The sequence below is a fragment of the Aptenodytes patagonicus genome, chromosome 1, assembly GCF_965638725.1.
Source record: "Aptenodytes patagonicus chromosome 1, bAptPat1.pri.cur, whole genome shotgun sequence".
Lineage (NCBI taxonomy): Eukaryota > Metazoa > Chordata > Aves > Sphenisciformes > Spheniscidae > Aptenodytes > Aptenodytes patagonicus.
Window position 1 is genome coordinate 161,551,293 of NC_134949.1, and position 18,379 is coordinate 161,569,671.

Here is an 18,379-nt window from a genome sequence, read left to right on the forward strand (position 1 = left end):
ACATTAACTTTTCCTCTGCTTTTTTCTTATGACACTAAATATCATGTAGGGGTAAAGAAGTTTTTACCTCCTTCTAGAACTACTGTTGCTTATGCATTTGTTTTGCAGAAGTGTCCCAGCTACAGTGTGCTAGGTAGCATATACATATGTAAGAAATATGGAGTTTGTTAAATATTCTAGTATCCTGAAGGGCATTACACAGCTTACGTGAGTTCTTATACTCAGCCCTCCATTTCTCCTGAATCCCCTCAAACCTCTGTCCTCCAGAACCTCTTCTTGATTAATTTTCCAAATTATCTTCTTCGTTAGCTTTATAGGATTAAAGACAAACACGAGACCTATCTTCTTGTTGCTTTTTTGGGGTTAAGTCAGCTCTTTCAAGTTACCCAGCTCTAATTTTGTTTGACTAAATATGTATTTACTTTTTTTCAGGTGCTGCTAGCAAAGGCATTTGGAATGTGTGTTTCACAAAATTAAAAGGGACAGGGAGATAATCAAGAAGAGGAAAAAATTCCTCTGGGTTTTATGAGGTTTCTGTCATATGGGATTTGATTGTTTCTTTTTATCTATATAATTTAATTGTTCAGAGTATTATACCTTGAAGCTGTTTTGTGAATCTTTAAGAATGAAAAAGATTTACATTGTTGGTGCCATGTCTAATTAAAAGTGATTACAGTAATTTCCCTGGAGTGAACTAGTACTGTATATTGTTTCAAGGTCTTAACCAACAGAAAAAAAGAAATACAGAAAGGCACTTCTTTTCCCCACAAAAGGTTATCAGTGAGAGTTCCTTATGGCCTGCTTTTAACTAAGTAATATGGTGATTTTAGCCACAAATAACATAAGCTTGTGTAACTTACCAGGCTATTGAATCCCATAGCACCTAGAGCTTGTTTTAGTACGGCTAATTTCTCCCTGTTTTGAGGGTTGGCTGTCAACATCGTCTCTTCCAGTACAGTCTGGCTTAGATACCTGCACAGAGGAAAAACAGCATATATAGTATTTACAAGGCTGGTGCACAATCAAACTTCTGAGGTTGAAAGCCAGCTTCGCCCTTCTAACCAGAAGTTTATTACAGAGTTTTCTCAGCCTTTGGAGGGAACAGTAGCAGTGACAGAATGCTCTGTATTTCTTTCCATAAGCGTTTGCTTAAGGCTCCCTCCCACCAACTTTAGCCCTACATGTAAGCTAAAACTTCAGATTTAATTTATACCACTGAGAGTTTTGCCATTCCTGCACTACCAGAGATTCCCCTTCAGAAGGAAGATGTGAGGAGATCCTCTGATAACTCTGACTGCTTTAAATTCCCCTCCTGCTGGCTAGAGAATAGATCAGCTCTTTTCTGCCTGATCCCATGATGATCGTTCGCTCCCTTAGCAGCTGAATGGGTGACAGGTATACTCTTAGAACAAAGTAGTAACTAAGTACATAGAGCAGTAAGTGTACAGCCCTTAAGCTGTACTACTTTGCACACTGTGAAGCAAAAGGACATTTTACAAACCTTCCCAAAAATAATGATTAGAAGAGAGAAAGAGAGACACCTAGTGCAGCAGCTAACTCAGGAAAGAAAAAATAGAACCAACATGAAGAGTAGTAACACAAAACAGAATAATCAGAAACTATAGTACAACGGACTATTGAAAAGAACAGCAATCTAACCTCTACAACAATGAATTTTGACGCTCTCAATATATGTCTATGGGCCAGATTTTTAAAAGTATTCAGGTATCTTCATACAGGTGAAATCACTAGGAATGAGGTATCTGAATATCTTATGGGATCTGATTTTTAATTACATCATGCTGAGAATGTAAAAAGATGTTTTCTTTTATCATTATCATTAAAATACACAATCTACAATCTTCACAAACGTCACTTACATCAACAAAAGAATTCCCCACACCTAAATCAAAATAATATCATCACAACACCAACAAAGGTGGACAATTTACACACACTCCAGCCCTCATCCCTTCACCACAATTACAACAACCGAAATTCCCCACAATTATTCTGCTCTCTAATAATGTTCAGTCCATGATCTGTCACATAAAGATGGGAAACAATACTGGTTTAATTTCTGACAATTCTTGTTCACAATCCTATTCTGATTGCACTATAGAGGAGACACGGTTTCAAAGTAAAACTCCCATTACCACAGAAAGTCTGGCAACGCTCTAGTAAGGGTGGTAGCTCTTGTAAGGGTGGCCTTTTATGTGAATATGTGTAGCTTTTAGAAACACGTGCACTTTTCTAACTGATAATGAGGTTTATGAGGTATACGCGGTGAAATGCAGAGCGCATTTTTAGTGGATTGATACCAGATTTACCAGTGTGGATTACCCTTGGTGTAAGTTACCCCAGCAGGTGAGCACTGGAAGAACAATGGGGAAAAAAACATGTGCCTGGGTGCATAAGCACTTTTTCCACCCACAGGAGAACCCAGTCAGCAGATATATCAAGTGCAAACAAGCCTCAAATCACAGTGGCTAAAGCCGGTGAATTAACACAACCTTTGATAACGTGGGTCTGTGAGCCATCACCGCCAGCGCTCTGCACCATTTCCTTGAGGTTACTAAAAACATTAATTTTGTCCAAATCAGGTAGAAACAAATGCTAGCACAGCTGTCAAATTAGCTAGAGCAGATCACACAAAGTATATGCCAGATTTATGTTTTTTTCTGGGGTTTTTTACATTGCCTGTATGTTTCAAAAGGAGGCTAGAATACATCTGATACTGAATCTGGCATAGAACCTACTGGTATAAAGGTTAATCCAGCACATTTTCCACTGTCCCGAACTGCTGTGCGAGTTCAGTGTTGTGCATCATGTGTCGGTGGCATTTTTGGTCCATAATTAGGAGATTTACAGCAGCATCTACTCTGCTGTCAAAATATCCTATTGTTGAACGGCTGGAGGAGTTGGAAGCTTATGGCCATTTCTGCAAAAAAGCCTCCTCACTGGTGTTCTCCCTGAATAACTCTTTGTCTCTCTCTCTGGGTACTGAGCAGGGAATACTCTTTCCTGTCCTGTGAAGAGAATATCGTATACTTCTCTTACTTAAGCAGCCCCATTTAATTAGCTCTTTTTAGCATAGTTAAAGTGCTAGTGGGTATCGTCCTAACAAAAAGGTGTGTGAACACTAGCAACACAGGTAGTGGCATAGCAAAGTGACCCAGAACGCTCATTCCCTTGGAGGAAAGAGCTGAGCTGTGATATGAACCAACACGCGGCAGTTCTTGCCTTCAGCGCAAGCACTTCTTGCTGATACAGCAGGGGGCAAACTGGGTACCTGCCAACCCAGATGCCTGTGGCTCCAACAACCCATCCATAAACTGCAGCATCTGCCAGGACATGCCTTTTGGAAGAGAATCTGACTTTCCCAGTATAAATCTCCTGAAGATTTAATCAGCAGATGTGCTGGTGCCCTTGGAGAGGGCTACAGTTGGACATTTTCTAAGGGGCACTTGAATTTAGAATCGGTTTCCCCAGACTAAAAGCAATTAAATTCTTTTATAAGATGTCACGAGGCCCACTCATTTTCCAAACTATTTAAGGACTAATGAAATATGAAAATTGCTTTGAACATATGCACATTCAACTGTTATATGTTTATAATATAAAGTATATGCATATTAAGGATGGATTAATTGTAGAGACTACTTGGAACTGTTGATGTATATCATACAACTCCCCGAAAATGTAGAAAATATACAGTGTAGCAGAGCGGGGCTGCAATATATACTAGCTGTACAAGGAATCACGTTTTTCTGATTATTAAGTTCATTCTACCTCAGAAACATAGTGACATTTAGATAGAAATATAAACAATTTTTTTTGCTTGTAAAACAGTTCCCTGGCATATCCTTCTTCCCACCTTAAAGGCCCTGAGGATGAAAAGGGCTTGAGACACCCTTTGTATTAATATTACTACTACCACCTATTTATGCCTAAGAACCAGAGTCCAGAACCAATTTTAAATTGTCGCCTCTCCTACAAAAATAAGAAAAGGGGAAAGAGATGTGTCGCAGTGCAAAAGTCCTAATAATAATGAAACATTCTTTCATTGCAGATACATCATTATTCTATAAAATGTAAACATTTTTTCAATATGTATAGCTTTCCTCATTTTTGTCTTTTGACATTCAAGTGGCCTGGATAGAATTGCGTTGCTAGTGATGAAGAGGGATTAAACTGATTAAAATTTCCATTGTGAACCTACCATGGAGCTTTAGTTATTATTTTTACTTAGATTTTTGTTATTGCAAAGTATAGTGTTATAGCCATGATAATTATGAAAACCTATGCTGTTACTAGAGTTCCTATATGAACTACTGTATGTTCCTATAAGTTTCTAACAAGGTAGTTTGTGTTCAAATGCAAACCAGACATGGTGACTCCTGAATTCTTTGTTGCTGAAAATTTTCGTAAAAGAGGTACTACTGCTATACAAGCCAGAGGTGATGTTCCATAATATCCGATGCCTGCAGGCTGCGCACCAGTTGCGGACTTATCATAGTTTTATTAGCCTTACGTGCATAGCTCTGCGTGCAAATTAATTCTGCAAATGCACATTCACATTAGCTTACTGTAGCTTTAGAAAAAGATTCTCAGATTTTGGCTCAAGTTGAGCCTTTTAGTTGAAGGTAGCTGCTCAGACAAATGATATTTGTATCTCTAGTAAAAGCGATGAACCAAACAGTGTATGCTGTTCTAATAATTAACTCCTTTCTACTGACTATCTAACCACTTGTTTAAATGCTACCATGTCGACATTTGCATCGGACTAGTACTCTCGACAGACAGCTTATCAGCATACAAAAAAGTTTAAGGACATGTGATCAGTGACTGTTTCTTTCAAAAAAGAAGAAACTTACTGATCCACAAAACAGGGTTCTTTTAAGATGATAAACTAATCAAAAATTGTAGTAGAGTATAGTCACTTTGAGTAAAACATAATGCTGCATTAGACAGACAATTTCTTGAAAAATGTAAAAGAGACTATCTACATAGTTTTTTCTTTCTGATTTTTCTTCCAACAGTTCTAATTTGCAGCATTGTAGCATTCTCATCTATTCTAGTCTCTCAAAGGAAAAAAAAAAAAAAGACTATTTAGAAGAAAAAAATCAATGGTGGTAATTTTTCAGTATATTGCTTATCATAGTATACAATTTTTCAACTATCATTCGAATGACACAATAGGTCAAATTTTCAGATAGGGGTGTGACTGGTGTGCCCAAGAATATAAAAAAAATACTTACTATGTGTGCTGGTTTTGGCTGGGGTAGAGTTCATTTTCTTCATAGTAGCTAGTATGGGGCTGTGTTTTGGACTTGTGCTGAAAACAGTGTTGATAACACAGGGATGTTTTAGCTATGGCTGAGCAGTGCTTACACAGAGTCAAGGCCTTTTCTGCTTCTCACCCCACCCCACCAGCGAGTAGGCTGGGGGTGTATGAGAAGTTACGTGTGATGGAGCCCTGCTTTCCTGGAGATGGCTGAACACCTGCCTGCCCATGGGAAGTAGTGAATGGATTCCTTCTTTTGCTTTGCCTGCGTGCGTGGCTTTTGCTTTACTTATTAAACTGTCTTTATCTCAACCCATGAGTTTTCTCAGTTTTACTCTTCTGACTCTCTCCCCCATCCCACCAGGGGGAGTGAGCAAGCGGCTGTGTGGTGCTTAGTTGCTGGCTGGAGTTAAACCACTTCTTTATGTATTAACTGCCCATATAAGTCAACAATTACCTTACCTGTTTACCTTATCATTCTCATTATAATTGTTACATATAATCATAATTTGTATTATCTAACTTATACTTGCAGTAAAGTTTGTAATTTCATACACACATCTCAAATATGAAGAAGAAATACATGGGAACAAATGTCAGCCTACCAATACTGAGTTTTTGTGACATATGCATATTTCAAAACTTCTTACATAACGCTACTGGTTAAAAACTTACTTTAAAGTAATATTGTCTGCTTAGATGATTGAGCAAATAACAAGGAGCTAAGACTAAAAAGAAAAGTTTTGACTATCAGTTTGCTGCTCTGCCAAAAACTCAGCAAAGCAATATTTGATTTGGATTGAATTTGAGTTCATTTATCTTCTTTTGAACTGCAACCCAATAACATTTAGCATCAAATTAAATAATCTACCTTATTCAACATAAACAAAACATGTCATTTCATTTCCTTACAAGAAAAGCAAAGGAAATAAAAAGTAGGACTCATAAAATTATTACAGAAGGTGAAAGTGTTTTTTTACTCTGTCTTTCCTATTAGAACTGTGAAGTTTTTATAAAATCTGTGAAGAGGTAAAAATAAAAGTAAAAAAAGTTCCAAATTTGATAATGAGGCAATTTATTTAGGAAGAAGGTACCTCTTTTCTGGTTACTGTCTCATAGTCAGCATGACCCACAGAAAAGATCTGGAGCTTCCCCACTCGGTGTGTCAGGCAGTCCATTTCAAAGTGATTTCAAAGCATCTAGAGCATGAGGGGATATTAAACCTTCATGTTTCATGTCTGAGGTAAGTGCTGCAACTTCCCAGTTAGCTCATGCTGAGGCAGAAAAGCTTAGCACAGTCCACTCAGGAAGTTTCACCTTCTTTCAGTGGGAAGCTCAAGACCACCACAAGTTTTTCTTGGTATTTTGAAGCATAGTCAAAGCAAAGCCAGAAAACAATCACCTTTTGGCCCTGGATTTACTCCCCAGTCTTGAAATATGGCTCACCCTTTGATCACAATTCAGTGTATCTATGAACTTCCTGGCTATAGTCATCAAAGCCTACAGACTGTGGTTATCAGCGTTTCAAGGGAGATCTGAGCTTTTGATGTACGTCACATAGGGAACTTTTCTGATCTCTAGAAAATAAAGGTTGACAAATAAATGGTATTTTGCACTAATCAACTCTTTAGACAACTACAATCATAAAGTACTTCAAGCTGTATTGTTTGTAGTTGTTAAGTGCAAAAAGAAGACTTGGTACGCAACGCTGACCACACAGATCCCAAGGCTTGTCACGGGGACCCTGTAGTAGCAAGCCTTCCTAAGGATTGTTATAAACTTTGATATTTCACTAACAGAGTAAATAAGGCATTATGAAAACACTATCCCAACACCTAGCCACTTTGCATTTGTAAAATCTGACACTTGAAAAGTTCGAGTATTCTATAAGAACAGCCACTTTATGCCACGTACCTATATATATTATTGCTGTTTATCGTACAGAAATATCTGGTTCATTACAGTGGTTCAACTCATATCTGCAAGTGAAGCTGTCTGAAAGAGATTAGTAGGTTGCGTCCACTTCATCAGAAATTCCCTTTTGTCAGGACAGTTAAAGTTGGGTTCCAATTAGAGGAGAAGAGGAAGCGTGGTTTTGCCAGATGGACCCTTCTTTTCAGAGGGCTTTCCCGGAGTAAATACATTCTGTCATGAATAATTAAGAGAATTCTTGGCGGGATTATATCATTAAGTGGTTCTAAGTCACTACAAAAATTTAGGATAAAGCCCTATGATGAAAGAAAAGGGACTTTTTTTTTTTACGTTAGCATCTAGCTGCTTGCTACTTGACTCCTTTCCTGATAGAGGATGAGTGCTGACACATCTGCATTTTGTTGTAAAGCTTTCTGAGCTATAGGAGGCTTGATATAAGGGAAACATAATACAAAATTAGTAGTTAGTCTTGAACTTTATTATAGCTGATAACTCAGTGCAATAAATGTTGCTTGTGGTAATAAGGATTTCACTGATCACAGTTCACCTCTTCAGTAAAAAAGCTCTGGTTATAGGCAAAAAGCCTCATTTTCTGATTGCTTATACTCAGAACAATTTACCCATTTGAGGTCTTAGAGTATTCTAAAGCTTCTGGGCTATGCTCAGACTACAAACAGAGGACATATCTTTAATACAAAAAGAAAAACACAGAAGCAAGGGGCTGAATAAGGTTATTTATGCTAGTTTATTGGTCAGAGAAAGTGTCAGAGACCAGATGAAAGCACATTTTGTCAAGGAATTAAGCCAAGCATGAATGAGTACTATAAAGATACAATTCAACTAAGAACAATTATAAAATAAGACAAAGGGATAACTGAGTGTACAGATTCAGGACAGGTGTCCCAGTTTCAGCTGGGATAGAGTTAATTTCCTTCCTAGTAGCTGGTACAGTGCTGTGTTTTGGATTTAGGGTGAGAACAATGTTGATAACACACCGATGTTTTAGTTGTTGCTGAGCAGTGCTTACACTAGTCAAGGACTTTTCAGCTTCCCGTGCTCTACCGACTGAGGAGGCTGGAGGTGCACAAGAAGCTGGGAAGGGGCACAGCCAGGACAGCTGACCCAAACTGGCCAAAGGGACATTCCATACCATGTGACGTCATGCTCAGTACATAAACTGGGGAAAGCTGGCCGGGGGGGCTGCTGCTGGGGGACTGGCTGGGCATCGGTTGGTGGGTGGTGAGCAATTGCATTGTGCATCACTTGCTTTGTGTATTATTATTATTATTGTTGCTATTATTATTACTATTTTGTTTTATTTAAATTATTAAATTGTTTTTATCTCAACCCACGAGTTTTTCTCACTTCTACTCTCCCAATTCTCTCCCCCATCCCACCAGGGAGTCGGGGAGTGATCAAGCGGCTATGTGGTGCTCGGTTGCCAACTGAGGTTAAACCATGACAACAGGTAAAGCTGATCAGGCAGTGGATCATCAGAAAAGCATCATAAACTAAATAAGAGTCAAGTATGCCTTGATATTGCAAAAAATTAATCATCACATGTAAAACCCTTATTTGCATATGCCAATATAAGAGGCATGAAATACTTAGCATGGTAAAGCTTCAACTGGAGTATTCTGTGTGATTTTGGGCATCCATTTCAGGGAAATCAGGATCAGTTAGAGAAAATCCAGAGGAAAACAATAGAAAAATGTATCAGAACAATGACTTAGAGCAAAAGATGTAGCCTACAGAAGACTGAGAAAGATATTGCAAAGAGGAAAGGCCTACAGTCCTGCAGTACTTTGGGCCCAAAACCACAGGCATGGAAATACCACTACTTTACACAGCTGACCTGAGAGACACAGAAGAATAGCATGGTAGAGCATGAAACAGATCTTAGAAAAATGAGCCAATTTCAAAGGGGATGCAAAATGTGAAGGTGCCGTGCTAGAAATACGATATGAAGATAATTTCCAACACCTCCTTCTGGATTTTGATACTGCATTCCTATCAAGTTTGCAGAGGACATCAAATTGGGGGGAACAGCCAATATGCTGGAGGGTAGGGCTGCCCTTTACAGGCTGAAGGAATAGGCCAACAGGAACTTCACGAAATTCAGCAAAGACAAATGCAAAGTCCTGCAGTTGGGAAGGAGTAAACCCTTGCAATGATACAGGCTGATGAGCTGGGGAGCAGCTCTGGGGAAAAGGCCCTGGGGCCCCGAGGGCAGTGAGCTGGGCAGGAGCCAGCAATGAGCTTGGGCAGCAGAAATGGCCAGCAGCATCCAGGGCTGCATCACCAGGAGCATTGCCAGGAGACTGGAGGTTGTTTCCCTCTGCCCAGCACTCACTGTTAGACCACATCTACATATTGCAGCCAGCTTTGCACACGCACACACACAATACACAGAAGACATTACTGAAGTGGGGTGAGATGAGTGGAGGGCCACCTCAGTGGTCGGGGCTGGAGACGTGATGTGGGAGGCTTGCTGAGTGAGCAAGGCTTGTTCAGCCCAGGGAAGGGAAGGCTCCAGAGACACAAACATCCTTGCAGTTTTCCAAGACTTGACTGGACAAAGCTCCGAACAACCTGATCTGATCTCACAGCTGGCCCTGCTTGGAGCAGGCGGTGCACTAGGGACCTCTGAAGTCCCTGCCAAAATTAATTATCCTGTGATCCTATGAAACACATCAAACTTATTTCTCAGATATGTTGGGGATTTTTTGAACCTCATATAAAAACAGTAATTTTAGCCCCAGAAGAGTGGGAGACAAAGAAAAGGTAGGTCTCGAATTGTTGGGGACATTACCTTGACCTTTGAACAGTCCCTAAAACACAAAAATTGAACACGGCTCTTAAAGCCATAAGATATCTGAGGACAAACAAGTTTTATTTAGAAATTTACGTTGTTTAAAATCTGAAGAGATGACAGTGTTCTAAAATCAGAACAATCTTAAACATCAGAGCTCTACCAAAGGATGGGTCAAAATAGGAAGAGAATATTTGTGCACTGCAACTCCTCTGCTTAGGTCAGCAACCCTTTTCACTAGTTTATCTAGTAGTTAAAATAGCACAGCATTATTGTTTTATGAGGAGGAAAATGTCTTCTCACCTTGGAAATAAATATTTTGACACCAACTTGTAAATACTTTCTTTTTTAAAATTTTAGAAAACTTAAATTTTAAAGAAATTAACTTTAAATTTTAAGAAAAACTGATACGAACAATTTACCATCAGGAAATTTCCAGACACTTTGATCACCTTCTATGAACTAGAAACAAAAGAAAACCTCTTTTAGGATTTTTTTATATCTTCAAAATATCTGGAGAAATAGTATTATTGGTAAGTCAGAAGATTTCCATCAGTTGTTTTAGAAAGAGCTGGGGCACAGGGACAAACTCCTGAAGTTTAGGAAGATACTCCATGTGAACTGTGTCAAAATAATTGTCAGGATATGTGCTGTGACCACCACCACCAACTCCAAGCTAATTCAACTTCGCTTGATTTTGTATCTAGACAATAAATGGTTTGTACCTTCTGCATGAAATTATTCATTCATAAGTCTAGCAGGATGACTGAAAAATAATCCTTTCTTGCACAAAAACACTCAGGGAGGATAAGATGTTTATTCTACTGGGCTTCCAGGTAAAGGTGTACACTAAATGAGTTATTTACTCATTAGTTATAAGTAAGTTATTTACTCTTACTTTATTTAGATTGTAGTTATTATGTTGTATGAAGTGGGGAAAAAGATAGGGCTGAAAGTCACTACAGAAACTTTGCTTATTCCAAATATCACCCTGAGGCAGAAAAACAGAAGTTTAAAGATTCAGGAATGGTAGAATCATCTTCTTGGTAAGAACTGGGAACATGAATGCAAATGTAGCTAAAACAGTCCTGACATTAGCTTACAAATCAGTTAAGTTTTCTCTTTCTTTTGTGTAGCTGTTGCAATAGATTTTCAAAGAACCTGTCTGTTTGCACAGTAGATCCTGTCTTGATACAAAGAGCTGGACTAGATCTCTGGAGGCCCTCTTCAAACCAAGGGCAAAGGAAAATATTATTTTCCTCTGTTTATATTCCTTTAGTTGGTGAAAGAAAAAAAAAGAAAAAAAAAAACAAATGAGAAGAGCTGAATGTCATCATCTGTTCTTTTCTGAGATACCAGGGTAACTGGTTCCTGTGAAGAACTACAACTTTTATGGTGTGCTTTCTTCTTCTGATCCACTTGCCCATGTGTCATTTCTCTGCTACCAGTAGGATTTCTCTTATCTAACCCCTAGAGAAACAGAATAGTATCAACTCCTATTCTAGCACAATTGACAACACTATCTAGTACATTTATTTTGCTAAAAGGACTTCAAGATTAGTGGGTAAAGAATTCACATGGAAGCAGTGAAGAATAAATATTTAACATAAACAAATAACTAGATACAGGACTCTGTATCAATACTTAATTATGCAATACAAGCCACCGCAGATCATGTTATGGATGAGAAATTCTGGATTTTGTCTATAAATCCCTTATTTCTTTTATAAAAATGATGTACAAATAAAACTCTTAATATTCATTCACTAATTCAAAATAGCTATTAAAACTGAGATCCTGATACTTCATATTTATTTACACAAGCCAGAACTTTTTTGCTCTCACTTAAAGAACAAAAGATCCACACTTTTTTTTTTTAATATCATGCTGTCATCATGTGGAAACCTGTTATGCAGTAATTCTCCAAAAGCATTATGTGCTGTCCAGTTAAAGAAATTCAGAACAGAGAAATGAAATCAGGCTGTTTCAAAACATCATCTTCATCCTAGGTATGATTTTCGGCATACCTCTCCCCTCACACAGAGATACCCAAGTTCTTTGTAACTGTGTGGACAGGCAGGAAATAGAAGTGACTTGTCACTTGCTTTGCATGAGCTGGTTGACGAGTCAGCTTTATAGGCAACCGGTAGGAAATACTGTGTTTATTTCCTAGGGGAGAGCACATCACTTAGACCGAATGGATTCAGATACGCCTATCGGAAGCATTCATACACTTCCGGTGGGGTAAAGGCTTTTATTACAGCTTGACCTTAATTTAAATGTGTCGTTAAAAAATGCACGCAAGGATCCTTTCAATGCTAGCTTCTATAAAACGTTGCATCAATTGTTCTAAAAACAAACACAGACCATGCACGTCATGACATCATATTTAGTGCTTTCACGCCACTGGAACAACAAGAAAGAAGATTTTTTTTTTTTTTCTTGCCACGTTTACATGTACTGTGAAGTAGAATAATGATTTATTCCACCACTGTATATTGTCTCAATTCAGCAAAACATTTATGTGTAACTAACTTAAACCCGTGCTTCATCCCACTGATTTCAGCTGAATCTTAGTATCGTAATAAATGTTAATATGAAACACAACTGGAAGTTATAGGTTGACACCCTATTTTGAGCTTTGATTCACTATGAAAGAAAGAAAGGCGAATGAGATGTTTAAGTGAGACAGCAGGAGATAAGTAGTACTGGAGACCTAGACTTCAAGCTGCCCTAAGCATTGCCTACGTAATTTCTAGGCATGTCACCTCATCATACATTTACTTCTACCCAATGCAATGCAGCATTGCACAAAGGTTCCTGAACTATACCGGTATGGCCTAGGTGTAGTACAGAAAGCACAGTAAGTGAGGCCAATTACCTCAAACGGACCACTGCCCCAACACACCTATGGTACTTTTTGCACGGCACCGTCTGAGGTGTCACTGCTACACTCCACAATGAGCCACACATAACTTATCTCTTGCGTCTACCTGTCCTTACGTAAAGTCTAAAACAAAGCCAGTTTTAACTGGACTTTTCTTATTACAAAATCTTCATTAATTGATGTTTTGTTGCTAGAAAATTCTCAAGAGAGCCAATGTCACAGGAGGATGAAGCAGTATTTCATAATCAGGTTCCAGCTCTAACACAATCAATATGCATGTTGTGGGTGTCATTTAATGTGACATTGTATTAAGAAGCATGGATTAACAAGCTAAATCCCTTCCTTCCCCTTATTAGTGCTGCCCAATGAACCATGTACCTGCACAATCATGTGAAAAGCGTGTGGCTTTTGCCTTTGCAGTCCCCATCCCTCCTTTCCATCCAGCTCAGGGTAGTAACCCTGATTAAGCACAATGGTCGTCACTGAAAATGCAACATTATCAGATCAGTTAATTTTTACTTTAGGCTAAGGTGGAAATTATAGTATCTCAGATATGTGTTAGTTCCAGACAAAATATAACCATTTATAAACCAGTTTTCTTACAACTAGGTCAGTTTACTGTCCTCACATTAAATATTTGTGAAGTCTTTCTCTGAAATACACTAAATTTTTCTAAAAGGTTAGCTATTCCTGTGACTACTTGCTAAACCCTAAGACTTAATTTAGACATAACTAAACGTTGAACTTAAGGACTGTTTTGCCAGACAGCTATGAATGACTTCATAGCTTTACATATGTTTTTAAAAATGTTTTAAAAACTGCTAGGATGAAGGGTATTGAGTGTATAAAACCAAGACGTGACCTTTCAAAAATAAATTCCACTAATCTCTACTATATTTGCAAAGTCACAGAATAAGAAATTGCAACAAACATTTTTATTTCTTTAGATCTCTCGTGAATATGAAAGGACAATGTATTCTGCTTAGTGAGGAAAAGCTGCCTTGCACTTAGCACTGTTTGATATGTAAACAGGAATGAGATAAAGACAAAGCAAAACAGTTGACATCAATGAAGTAAACGACATTTACAGAACATGATAATGAATAGCTTCTGGATTTTTTCTCTGAGGGAAAAGGGGCATATTTTACCGCCTTTTTTTCTTTTGTCTCCAGCTTTTAAACCTATTCCAATCTGAACAAATTCTACATCCTTTGAACCACGTTACACAGTAGCACTGAGCTGGAATTACTGTTAACCATTTAAGTGCACAGATTTCTGCTCATGACTAGTGCAATAAAGCACCAAACCCGTCACTTCAAAAATAGGAATAACTTTGTTAATGCCAAGAGGTAAAGTATCAGCACAATACTAATAAATTAAACGTTGCAGACAGATTTGGTGATAGCCAGAACATAGCTCTTATTTTTATTTTTCTAAACTAAGAAAATCACATGTTAATATACGTCTCTTGTAAACTGGCTTCAGCACAGAAAGCTTACACTAATTAGCCTGTGTGTTGCTCAGGAAATAGTTTTGCCTTGACATTTTCATAAGACAAAATTTCAAATAATTCTATAAGTGTACCTGTACTATGAAGTACATAAGTTTTTACAGACAGTGGATATACTTAAATGGAAAGCAAAGAAATACAGCGTGGTCTTTACTCTCAAAATGCCAAATGTCTTTAGGCTAAACTCAGGTACATTTTTTTTTTTCTTCAGTTGTATTGATATTCCTGTGGAATAGGTTTAAATCAGAGACTCAAGCCTTCTGTTCCTAAAATTACGTAAAAATGTAAATCTAGGATAATTCCATTAAAGAAAAAATTGAATGCATAACAGGAGTGACTCAAAATAGAATTTTTCACACCTCTGGTGACATTAAAAGAAATAATAAAGGCAGCATACCATGTAGTGCTGTTTCTCTGACTCATAACATTCAGTATTTTATAGGACAGAATCACTCAGGAGATCATAATTCTATGAACTATCACTTTACAAGCATAATTTTGAAGTTGAATATACATTACATAAGGACCATGATGATGATGATGATGATGATAAAGTAGCCAATGTTGAGCATTGCTGAACATGCAAAGAAAGTATGTCAGTCTGCATGCAAGTGCAAACTGGTCCAATCCATGTCCTGAAATGCTTCAGAAATTGTGTTTGAACTTTGCTCCTACAACCAAGAGTAATTTTGTGTTCCTGTGTTCAGACTTACTTTGGCACTGGTTGCCAGGTAGATGTCATTAAGTTTATGAGCCTCAAGGCACTTCTCCACAAGCACTTGCTACTTTTTAAATGCTGATTCATTAAATAAAACTTACTGGGTTAAGAGCCACAGTATCAGATCTAAAATTTAAAAAGTGCTCTGGGTACCTGCTTATAACTTTCACCAGCATCCAGTTAAAACGTTGATAATGTACTTCAAAATTATTTCATATAAACACTGACTGTAGTTCATGGATCAGTTTCAGATCAGCTGATTTACAAGAAGCCCTCTTCTTCCCATATATGCAGGCATGGCCATGTGTATTCAGGTATGTATACTAAACAAGTAATTCTGAACAGTAAGATCCCTTTAAAGCCCTTTAACTTGGCCAAAAAAAAGTTAAGGCCCCCCAAGACACTAGTCACTCTAGTGACTTTTGAAGTACTGGGAAATATACATTATTTACACAAGAATGAGACTTTTTAAGGAGGATCAATATAATTAATTAATCAATAATAATTATTTACTTATCATGGGCTAAGAAAGTCTCACACAATATAAGAATATGAGATGGTGCAGTACCTAACTTTTCCCACTTGTTCTACAAAGCAAGAATATTCTTCTTTCCACTTTAAATGGAGTAAATAGGTCTGTATTTATGTATGTTATCTATTTTGCAATCAACCAGCCACAATCATTAGTGGCCATTCCCTTAACGTAAGCAGAGGGTCCAGCTTTTTGCACAGCCAGCAAGTTACACGATGCTGAACACAGGGTTCAGTTACGGAGAATTCACAGCTGCTTTCCCATGCTCAGCAAGACCTGCTTTGCCTCCCCCTGCCCCGGGACCCATTTCTGTCCCAAGTGTGTTCCGGGACCACCAAAACCAGGAATAGGATGGATGCGTGTGTGTTTGTTTCTCACATCTTCTCAGCCCTCCCAGTAAAATCGCGTCAGATGAAAGCTCACAGATGAACTACTTCTGACATTAAATTTCCTATGGTGTCTTCCATTCTGCCTCTCTCATAAGGCAGAAAGTACTAGAGACCCATAAGCTGTATGCTCAGCAAACCTGAAGTAAACTTTACAGATTGCACATTGAGAACTTGATTAAAGGGCTGCATCTAAGCAGGGTACTTACGCGCTGAAGTTAGTTACACTGACTTTACACTGTATAAAAGGAACTGGCCTTCCTAAATCAAGAGAATTTGCAGATTTACTTCAGTACTTTCATGCTTTGTGCATCCAAATAGGATGAAGAGACTCCCTGTTGAGTCTTATTGCTAAAATCCACACTGTGTTTACACATAGGGATTTGCAGTTTGTGCAATTTAGTGCTGTAGGCAAGCTAGGTTTGTGTCCAAACGCATTGTTTTCTAAATAAAATGAAATAATAAAAGAAAAGAAAAGAAAAGAAAAGAAACACAGAAGAAAGATGATAGCAGAATAAATTATGCCTCAGAGTAGCCCTTTTTTTCCCCCTAAGATATATGGGAAGCTGGAATATTTAAAAAACAGGCTCCAGAATAAACTACAGAACCACAGAATTTGGTAAGATGTTCCCATTTGTTCCAGTTTTGACTTAAGGACCAACCTAACTCCGTAACATACTCACTAAAGTGAAGTCCATCATAGTACATATTTTATTAGAAGCTGCTCCACTCCTCTTAATTGCTACCTGATTGAGGAGTCCTGTTTAAACAGGGGATTAGGTCTGGAAATATGGCAAATATACATAATGGAGATGAAAATATAGTGGGAAAGCAATCACTGAGAGCATGATGGAAATGGGGAAAGGACTGCAGGTACAAGAAAGTACAGATGCATCTCTAATAGTGAATCTGATTTCTCTAGCTACACCTGAAACCAAAGACATGACTTATACAGAAGCAAACACAAAGAAACACTCAGAAATATTAGGATAAAAATGTACAATCTCTAGCAGTAGCAGTTTTAACCCATCTGGATTCAGGACAGGAAAGTGATAGAAAATAAAGCCCAAGCGAACAATGCTTTCAATAGAAAAACATATCAAAGAAGGGTCATATAGACTTTCTCTGTGTTTTATTCATTACTGGAAAATTTTAATGACATAGGACAGTCCCCAATTGTATTCCAACAAATTATTCCACTAAATAAATGATTTTCCTATTTAATAGTATCATTTTCATTATTCATTTTTACTGTGAAAGGCCTCAGATTTCTTTTTACATATGATTAGCACTGTTCTTAGTCTTTGTAATCCTCATCTTGGGTGAACAAAACAGAGCACGAAAACTGGCATCAGTGTACCAGCGTCAAAATTAACACTGCAATTACTGTGTAAGTTTAATAGTAAGCTGCAACACCAGCTTGGTAAGCTGATTTCTACCCAATTAATGATTCAGTTATGTTAAAATTTCATAAAGGTTAAATCAGAAATTAGAAGGTGCCAGCATTTGTCATAAGCCATAAATTACACGTCTCTGTAATTATGGTTACAAATGCAGTTTGTCAAATGGTATTTCTACATTGTTTCAGTGCCCTTTTCCATCATTTTAGTCAGCAGAAAATTTCTAAGTTTTTTATTTCAGAGGACTTCCTTGATTTGCATAGTTCTTTGCGCAAACTGGATTTGTTCTAACAATTTTTCTCACCTGTTTTACTACTGTTCAAGAAATGTTGGAACTTCAAAGCAGATAAGCAGTGGCCTTATTAGCACAGACAGGTCACAGACCAAAATGGCGTGTTAGGAAGCACAGAACCTCATACATGTTTCTTCCTTGAAACACTCTGAACTACTCCCATTCAGCTCTCCCCAGTGTGTCTCCTTGTCTGATCCAGAGTGCCGTTTGCACAGATCTGATAAAAATACAGCTTTCCCTGGTTAGATAGGCTAATACATGTGTGAAAATCATTAAGCATCCCAAAAACCCCTGTACTATTTTACATCTGTTGGCTGTCAATCAAAGGTGACTTGAAACTATTGAAACTATACTTGAAACTATTTTTGTTTACTTTTGATATCAACCACTGAGTACATCGTTGGATATGATTTGTTGTACTGTACTAAGCTGCAGCAATAACACTTTGTGCCGTGATTCCAAGGGGTGTGTCATAAACTAACTGGAGATAAACAAGACCTATGTGTAGAACAAAGAAGTTCCAAAGATCATCTGGATAATGGGTGATTCAGTACAAGATATTCCTGCACCATTCTGTCCAGCATTATATTGCATAAAATAATTTTAGAAGCCAAGACTGATGG

At 37.9% G+C, this 18,379-nt stretch overlaps 1 protein-coding gene across 1 annotated transcript in view; it reads right to left on the bottom strand.

The window, feature by feature from the left end:
* Positions 1 to 18,379, bottom strand: part of MYO16 (myosin XVI) — a 317,122-nt gene that overhangs the window by 125,939 nt on the left and 172,804 nt on the right. Inside the window, exon 17 of the mRNA XM_076361144.1 lies at positions 861 to 972. Within this exon, the coding sequence (XP_076217259.1) occupies positions 861 to 972 (112 nt within the window). The remainder of the gene's footprint in view (positions 1 to 860; positions 973 to 18,379) is intronic.